At 52.5% G+C, this 8,961-nt stretch overlaps 2 protein-coding genes across 2 annotated transcripts; one reads left to right on the top strand and one right to left on the bottom strand.

The window, feature by feature from the left end:
* The first annotated feature begins 502 nt into the window (after positions 1–502).
* PCSK1N (proprotein convertase subtilisin/kexin type 1 inhibitor) lies at positions 503–4,871 on the top strand. The gene is made up of 3 exons (XM_017523888.2): positions 503–713; positions 3,809–4,281; positions 4,510–4,871. The coding sequence occupies exons 1-3, from the start codon at positions 600–602 to the stop codon at positions 4,703–4,705; spliced, it is 783 nt and encodes a 260-aa protein (XP_017379377.1). The 5' UTR covers positions 503–599; the 3' UTR covers positions 4,706–4,871.
* Positions 4,872–5,930: 1,059 nt separating this feature from the next.
* ERAS (ES cell expressed Ras) lies at positions 5,931–6,945 on the bottom strand. The gene has a single exon (XM_017523886.2). The coding sequence runs from the start codon at positions 6,821–6,823 to the stop codon at positions 6,122–6,124; it is 702 nt and encodes a 233-aa protein (XP_017379375.1). The 5' UTR covers positions 6,824–6,945; the 3' UTR covers positions 5,931–6,121.
* Between the last annotated feature and the right edge of the window lie 2,016 nt (positions 6,946–8,961).

The raw sequence follows: 8,961 nt of genomic DNA, 5'->3' as shown, positions 1-8,961 counted from the left end.
AAAAAAAAAAAAAAGCAAAGAGACAAGGAGAGGATGGAAAAGAACATTTACTGAGCTCCTACTGAATGTCATTCTGAAACCTCCAAGGTCACTTTGAGGGAGGCTGTCAGTAGTAACCACTTTAATTCACTGAGACCCTGAGCCTTAGAATGATGAACTGAGCTGTCCATGTTCACATCACCTAGATTGAACCCATCTCCCTGGCGAGGGCCCGGCCCCGTTTATTTAATGAACAAACAAAAGTCCATCTCCTCCCCAAGGAAGAGAGATGGGGACCAGACCCCCATTCCGCGCCGCTGAGTCAATTTTTCCTGTCTGCTAAGGTAACAGTGAGGTCTGTTGCCCTAGCAACTGCCCTCCGACTGCCATGGCAACCGCCAGCTCTCCACCTTGCCCTTTGGGCATCTCCATGGCGACGGAGGGCCGGAGGGGCTGGCAGCTCCCGGAGGATGCGCCTGCGTCGGGTGGGGGTTGGCGAGGCAGGGGGGCCCGGTTTCGGGCGTGCGCAGCCGCACAGCGCCGCTGCCTAGCCAGCTTGCCCCGGCACTGCGCACTTGCCAGCCAGTCCGCCCGTCCGGAGCCCGGCTTGCTGGGGCAGCATGGCGGGGTCGCCGCTGCTCCGGGGGCCGCGGGCCGGGGGCGTCGGCCTTTTGGTACTGCTGCTGCTGGGCCTGTTTCGGCCGCCCCCTGCGGTCTGCGCGCGGCCGGTAAAGGTGCGACCCCAGTCCGGTGCGGGGTGGGGGTTGGGGGAGGATGCCACCAACTAGGGTTGGGTTGGGGCTGCGCTACCTCACCCTCACTGGAGCTGGTTCCCAGAACTTGCGGAGGGATGGGCGAGGATGGCCTGGGCTCCGGCCGCTGGTCGGCGCCCAGGCCACGACAGCATACCTGAGAACCGGCTCGGTTTCTGCCTGTGCGGGTGGTGGTGTCCCTGGCGCCGCCGGTAGCCGGGCCCTGCCCACCTCTCCGCGCCCGGTGCCTGTGGAGCAGTCCGCGGCACTAGGGCGCTTTAAGAAAGGGCGCGCACGCATCGATGTGTTTGCGTGTGATGTGAGGACATCGGTGTGGAGGTGTCGTGTCCTTGAAAGTGTGTGTTCTTTGGTTTGAGCGCTTCCAAGTGTCCTACAAAGGTGCCGCCGTGTGTCTGGGTATGTAGTGTGTGTGATACCGGGATACTTCTTGGCGTGATTCTTTTGTGGGGCCGATTGTTTTCTCAGTGACACTGTGTGTATATTTGTGAATCTTTATATGTGTGGTGGCATGTCCTATGGGCGTGTCTCTCCCTCTTCCCTCTCTGTCTCTCTCTTTCTGTGTGTGTGTGTGTGTCTGTGTGTGTGTGTGTGTGTGTGTCTGTGTGTGATTTCGATTTTGCTTGAGAGGGAGTGGTCTTCGCATCTCCAGGTCCACATTCCCCTAGGGGTTTTGTTGGACCAAGTGCCTGGGATTTCGTATGGATGTCCCTGAGGCTATTTCTCCGTTTCTTTGTGGAGCTGTGTCATCGTGAGGAGAGGAGCCATGATGTCTCTCTGCTGCATTGTGTCTTTAAGGATGGTGCATGTCCTTGCACCTGGGTGGCTTGGCGAGTGTAACTGCTGGAGCAGCTACGGATGTGAATGTGTGCAGGTCCTTGCATGTGGCTGTGGCAGTGTTGGGTTGCATTTGTGACATCTCCAGGTCTGTCAGTCTTCATGAGTGTGTGTGAGGCTGTGATTGCTGGTGAGTGTGATACTCCAGGGTGACTGAGGAGTGGGGGGCGCCAAGCAAGGGCACTTGCAGAGGCATCCTCCTCTAGTTCTTCAATACTGTCTGTGTCAAACATGGGAATTTACAAAAATAGCTACTTTATATCCGTGTAAGAATGTGTTTAATATAAATGTACAATATAAATGATGACAAAATAACTCCCCCGTGTACAATCACTAAGCTGAATAAATAGAGCCTAAGAGTTAGAAGCCCTTGTGTGCCCCTCCCCATGGCAGCCCCTACGCCCCCATAGTCCTTATTCTGTATCTTCTGTTCATTAATCCCTTACTTTTGTTTGTAGCTTATCACATATGTGTAGCTCTCAAAACAATCCATTGTTTAGTTTTTCCTGCTTTTGAACATCAAAATGGAATCATACTGGGTGACTGGTTCCTTGCAGTCACTAGGGGTCACTAGGAAGTCCTCAGGGTGTCTGGTAGTCTCAGGCAGTCTGTAGTGAAATTCTGGAAAAAAAAATTCTTGGCTTTTTTTTTTTTTTTTTTTTGACTCTACTTTGGTCCGGAGATTCATCCAAGTCTATGCATGTGGCTATAATTCATTTATTTTTATTGCTGCATGATATCATATCCTATGAGGACGTCATGATTTATGATTTATAAATGCATTCTCAGTTTGTCAGTGGACATTGGGTTGTTTCCAGGCTTTTCTCCTCCCCCCCCTTAAGCTATTATGAACAGTGCTGCCGCCATCTTTCATGAACTTGTGACCAGTAGTATATGTGCCAAAGCTACTCTGGGGTGTAACATCCCAGGAGTGGGTCATAAGATGTATGCGTTTTTTTAGAGGTTGTTAAGCCGCTCTTCAAAATTACTTATCCAGTTTAATTCTCAACAGCATAGTATGAGAGTTCCCATTTTTCTGCATTCATATCAACACTTTATATTATCATACTTTCTGACTTGGGTCAATCTTTTGATTATATTATGCATAGTATCTCACTGGCATTTTAATTTGCTTTCCCCTGATTACTAATGAGGTTTTTAATTTAATTTTCTGTTTCATAGAGACAGGGTCTTCCTCTGTCATGCAGGCTGGAGTACAGTGGTGTGATCTGAGCTCACTGTGACCTTGAGTTCCTGGAGTCAGGGGATCCTCCCACCTCATCTTCCCAAGTAGCTGGGACTATTTTGTTTTATTATTTGTAGAGATAGGTCTTGCTATGTTGACTAGGCTGGTCTCAAACTCTTGGCCTCAAGTGATCTTCCTGCCTTGGCCTCCCAAAGTGCTGGGATGACAGGCATGAACCACTACACCTGGCACAATTTTTCATATGTTTAGTAATCCTTTTTGTGAAATAGGTGATCATGTATTTTTTCTATTTCTGTATGAGTTTGTTTTTCTCTTACCACTTTTTAGGAATTCTCTGTATCTTCTCTGTACTACTCTTTTATTGACTATTTGTGTTGCCGGCATCGCTCCTTTTAAACATATTTCTGTATGGCCTGTATGTTTCTTTTCCGAACCTTCATGGTCATTTTTTTTTCTTTTTCTTTGTTCTTTTTTGCATGCACTTAGGGCATACATGGTCATTTTTATCTTTTATTCCTTGCTTAGAATATTGGTACCCTCTTTTAGTTCTTTAAACTTGTGGAAATGGTTTCAAAACTGTTTGAACTGAAAATTTGTCATTGGATAATTTATTCTACAGATGAACTTGTACACATGCTAAATGATATATGAATAAGTTTATTCATATAGTTCCTATTGTCCACAATATTAATATGGAAAAATCTGTAACTGTCATATCTACCATCACCACTTCATATGAAGAAACCCGGTCTCCAGGAGTGAGGATGGGGAGGGAGGAATTATGAGCGTCACCAAGGGATCACTGGCACGCTGTGGTGTGAGGATGGGGAGGTGTCTGGGGATCTTTGGTGGTCTTAAGTGTGTCTGGAGATATTTGGGGGTTTCTAGTGGCCTTAGGGGTGTCCGCTTTTGGTGGCATCTGGGATGTTTGAGGTCCACGGAGATTCCCGGGCTGGGAGTCCCTGGCTCGACAGACACTGACAACCTCTTTTCCCCCACCTCATTTTCCCCGCAGGAGCCCCGCGGCTTAAGCGCAGCGTCGCCGCCCCTGGCTGAGACTGGCACTCCCCGCCGCTTCCGGCGGTCAGTGCCCCGAGGCGAGGCGGCGGGGGCGGTGCAGGAGCTGGCGAGGGCGCTGGCGCATCTGCTGGAGGCCGAACGGCAAGAGCGGGCGCGGGCGGAGGCGCAGGAGGCTGAGGATCAGCAGGCGCGCGTCCTGGCGCAGATGCTGCGCGTCTGGGGCGCCCCCCGCAACTCTGACCCGACTCTGGGCCTGGACGACGACCCTGACGCGCCGGCAGCGCAGCTCGCCCGCGCCCTGCTCCGCGCCCGCCTTGACCCTGCGGCCCTCGCAGCCCAGCTTGTCCCGGCGCCCGTCCCCGCCGCGGCGCTCCGATCCCGGCCGCCGGTCTACGACGACGGCCCCGCGGGCCAGGATGCCGAGGACGCCGGCGACGAGACACCCGACGTGGACCCTGAGCTGCTGAGGTGCCCGGCAGGGGTTGGGAAGGGATCGGGCGCCTGCGTCCGAGGAGGACGAGGGCGAGGAACTGGGACGCCTGCATCCCTCGTGGAGTGCGAACCCCTAAGTCCTGGGGCCCTAGGAGTGAGGTCCTGGCTCCATGGAGTAGGGGCAAGGATGCCTGGCTCTGGGGGAGGGGACGGGTAACGCCCCACAGCGGACACAGCCTCACTGCATTGCGCTCGGCCCTGCAGGTACTTGCTGGGACGGATTCTTGCAGGTAGCCCGGACTCCGAGGGGGTGGCAGCCCCGCGCCGCTTCCGCCGCGCTGCTGACCAGGATGTGGGCTCCGAGGTACCCCCTGAGGGCGTTCTGGGGGCGCTGCTGCGCGTGAAACGCCTAGAGACCCCGGCGCCCCAGATGCCTGCACGCCGCCTCTTGCCACCGTGAGCATAGCCCGGATCCCGTCCACCGTGGGACCTAGGAGTGCCCCCGCCATCCCACCACCTGCACTGCTCCCCGCCAGCACGTTCAGAGCAACTTTCCCCGGCCAGCCAGCCCTCCCACCCGAGGATCCCTACCCACTGGCCCCACAATAAACATGATCTGAAGCAGCTCTGTGCTTGTCTGTGTTAGTGGCAGTTTCTAGGGGCCAGTGGTTGCCGAAGTGGTGGTGGCCCTTTGACTAGGGGAGAGGAGCCCCTACCCTGGGTCCTGCACTTAAGAACCATCACCTGCTCAGTCTATGCCTCTCCTAGGGGTGGAGGGGAAGGCATCCACATGGACAACGGCAGTGCCCACGCAGATCTTGTGTCCCCCTTTTAGACTTCACTTGGGTATGGGGATCCCAGGCTTTGAAACTGCTTTCAGGGCCTGCACCATCATCTTCCAAGGGTCCATCCTCCTGAGGGCCAAGGGGTGGCTTGTGTCACATGAGTAGAGCTTGAGGTGCTGGCTGAGATGTCGCAGGCACACATGAGCACCTTCTGATGAGGGGGAGAGAAAGGGAGGGGGCTGAGCACTGGGGGATCGGGAGGTCCCCATATAGGCACACTCTGGCAGACAGGCACATTCTGGTGGGGAACTCTGAGAAGGCTGAGAAATTGGAGCCTGAGCATCCAGATCACTAACAGTGTATTTGCCAAAGTGGGAGGATAGGGTGTATTTCATTTACTTTGTAAAACTTGACTAGTAATGTCTAAATGTTCACATATTTAGTCATATAGTATAGAGGCCTACCTGTACTCTTGCCCAGGCCCTGGAGATACTGAGAGTTGCTATGGTGGCAGTGGATTTATGGCCATGGGCTTTGCACTGGCCAGTCCCTCTGCCCATGGTTATCTCCAAGTTTTTGTCCAGATGTCATCTACTCTCAAGAAGGCTTTACTTGACCTGTCACCCTATTCCTTCACCTGCCTTTAATACATAGCCTCTATCACTGTCTAGCACGATATCATATCTATAAGGTCAGGTTTTTAAGTGTCTTGTTTGCCTCTACCTCCTTTGTATCCAAAGTATCACACAGTGGGCTCCCCCTGAATTTCTTGAATGAAAGAATTCTCACAACTCAAGTAACATTCTACCCAGTCTCACTCCCACCCACGTAACACTTGGAACGGAGGCAGCTTTGAAACCCAAAACACCATTTATTTAATTTTGCACAAAATCTCTCAACTTGACATAACAAAAGCAACACTAGGTACTCCTGTGTTACCAAAAAGCCCCTCACCAAGTGAAAACAAGAGAGGTGTCCATCTTTCCCTAGTATATGGAATGTGTCCCTCAAAGCTAGTTGCTTCAGGAGTCTCAAGTCAAGCGAACAATCACCCTGGCCTGGGGAGGGTCTACATTTCTTGGCCAAGACCTTCAGGCCACAGTGCAGCCACAGTGGCAGGTGGCCTTCTGGTGCCGGGTCTTCTCCACACAGGACCTTGCCCTTGCCTCTTTCGCCATGGCCTCCTTGACTCTCTGGATCTCATGGACCAGCAGTGAAAAGGCCTCCTCCACACCTTGCCGTGTTTTGGCTGAGGTCTCCACAAAGTGGGCACCCCAGCTGTGTGCGAGGGCTGCGGCAGCAGCATGAGCATCTCCAGCGGTGGTCACAAGGTCACACTTGTTGCCTACGAGGACAAGGGGCTGGGCAGGGTGAGGGCCCCAGGCAGCCCATATCTGCTGTAGCTGGATCAGAGACGAGGGGTCATCAAGAGCAAAGACGCCCAGCACACCATCACCGACAGCCAGGCACTGGTCACGCAGGGCTCTATGGACGGTCTGCCCTGCTGTGTCCAGCACGTTCAGAATGCAGTCCCCGCTGTCCAGGGCCAACTCCTTCCAGTAGGAATCCTGGATGGTGGGATCGTGGTCCTCCACGAAGCACTGGTGGTTCAGCTGGATGGTCAGCGCACTCTTGCCCACGCCACTTGCGCCCACCACCACTGCCTTGTACTCAGGCAGCTGCCTGCCAACGTCCCTGCAGCGTGCCTGACCCCAGTGGTTTTCCCCCTGGAGAGTAGGGCTCCATGTGGCCAGGCCCAGGTCGAAAGTGCCAGACTTTGTTGGCAGCTCCATGCTCCCAGCAGGCAGCTCAGGGTAGAGGTGTGGGCAGCAGTTTCTGCAAGTGGGAAGAGAAGAAGCAAGACAATCGGGGAAATCTTAGGGGAGACCATCTGAGGGCAAGGAGACAGTGAGTTGTCATTATTTCAACATTTATTGAGTGCCTATTGTGTGCTGATCACCTTCCAATTTGCATGCTATATATACATGATTTATGCTGTTTTCTCTTCCCCTCCACCCCACCTCCCTGTCTCTCCTTCCCTCCTCACTCAAACAGACAATTGTGAAGGCTGGATTACTCAAACAGCTTTATTGAGATGTAATTTACATCCCATCAAGTTCAGCCAGCTAAAATGTCCAATTTAACGGGTTTTAGCACATTCACTAAGTTGTACAACTATCAACATAACTAAATTTTAGAACGGTTTCCTCACCCCAAAGAGAATCCCCATGCCCATTAACAGTTCCTCCCCATGGCAGAGGGAGGGCAGGATTTTGCCAGTTTTGGTCACCTTTGAATCCCAGCCCAGAATGGTGCCTGCCAGAGAGTAGGGACTCAACATTGCCACCCCTAGAAGGTTTATGTTCTAAAAGGCAGAGGCAGATAATACAATAAACTAAATAAGTATGTAAATCATGTGGTCCGTTAGCCATTATCATTAGAATGTAGTCTTTATTTATTAATTATTCAACATATATTTATTGCGAACCTACTATGTGGCCAGGACACGGAGGTGGGCAATAAACAACAAACTGTAGCCCCCATGAAGGTTATATTCTGGTCGGGGTGTGAGATAACAAACTAGATAAAAAAGTGGGCCGGGCACGGTGGCTCACCCCTGTAATCCCAGCACTTTGGGAGGCCGAGGTGGGCAGATCACCTGAGGTCAGGAGTTCGAGACCAGCCTGCCCAACATGGCGAAACAGCCATCTCTACTAAAAATACAAAAATTGGCCGGGTGTGGTGGTGGGCACCTGTAATCCCAGCTACTCAGGAGGCTGAGGCAGGAGAGACACTTGAACCCAGGAGGCAAAGGTTGCAGTGAGCTGAGATCACACCACTTCACTCCAGCCTGGGTGACAAGAGTGAAACTCCGTCTCAAAAAAAGGAAAGAAAGAAAAAAAAAGTGAACTGTATGTTAGTAGTGGGTGATAAGCATGCAGAAGGTGCTCAGTTCATGCCAGGCTTTTAAATTATACTTTTTTTTTTTTTTGAGACGGAGTTTCACTTTTGTTACCCAGGCTGGAGTGCGATGGTGCGATCTCGGCTCACCGCAACCTCCGCCTCCTGGGTTCAAGCAATTCTCCTGCCTCAGCATCCTGAGTAGCTGGGACTACAGGGCGTGCCACCATGCCCAGCTAATTTTTGTATTTTTAGTAGAGACGGGGTTTCACCATGTTGGCCAGGATGGTCTCGATCTCTTGACCTCGTGATCCACCCGCCTCGGCCTCCCAAAGTGTTGGGATTATAGGCGTGAGCCACTGCACCTGGCCCTTAAATTATAATTTAATCTTCATTCATTAATTCAAGAATTTTCTTTTGTGCCAGGCATTGTGCTATGGCAGTAAACAAAACAGACTCAAGACCCTGCCCTTGTGAGGATTACATTCTGGCAGAGAGAAAGAGACAATAACAAGGTAAGGAACAAGGAAGTTGCATGTTTGAAGAGGATGGGCACACAGTAGGTGGTCAATTAGTGTTAGTTATCAGTAGCACAACCCCATTGACTCAGTGAATGCACCTCGGTGTCCTAGGGCTCAGGAAGTGCTCCGCTTAGTGCATCCTAATGGCTGTTGCCACGTCTCCCCTCCGAAAGCCTAGAGCAGCGGCAGTTTGGGGGCAGATGGTGGTTTCGAGGTTTGGTGGAGTTGGAGATCCGGAGGTCGGGTGGGGGTAAGGACCCAAATAGGGATGCGGCTGAGGCGTCCTCAAGCTCTAAGGTATTCCTGGGAATGGTCACTGGCGGCGCTGGCCCAGAAGGAGGGGTGGGGACGGGATGAGGAGAGCAGGAAGCGGAGGACGGAGCTTTGGGGGTCCCCAACGGTTGGGGACAGGAAGAAGACCTGGAGGACTGGGGGAGGGGCGAGGAGGCGGCGGCGCACGTGGAGGGAGAGTTGTGCTCCTGGGGGTCCTGTAGGAGTGTCGGCCATCT

Source organism: Cebus imitator, unplaced genomic scaffold, assembly GCF_001604975.1.
Source record: "Cebus imitator isolate Cc_AM_T3 unplaced genomic scaffold, Cebus_imitator-1.0 Scaffold30, whole genome shotgun sequence".
Classification (NCBI taxonomy): domain Eukaryota; kingdom Metazoa; phylum Chordata; class Mammalia; order Primates; family Cebidae; genus Cebus; species Cebus imitator.
The sequence above is the reverse complement of the archived record's forward strand: the minus strand, read 5'-3'. Positions and strand labels throughout refer to the sequence as shown.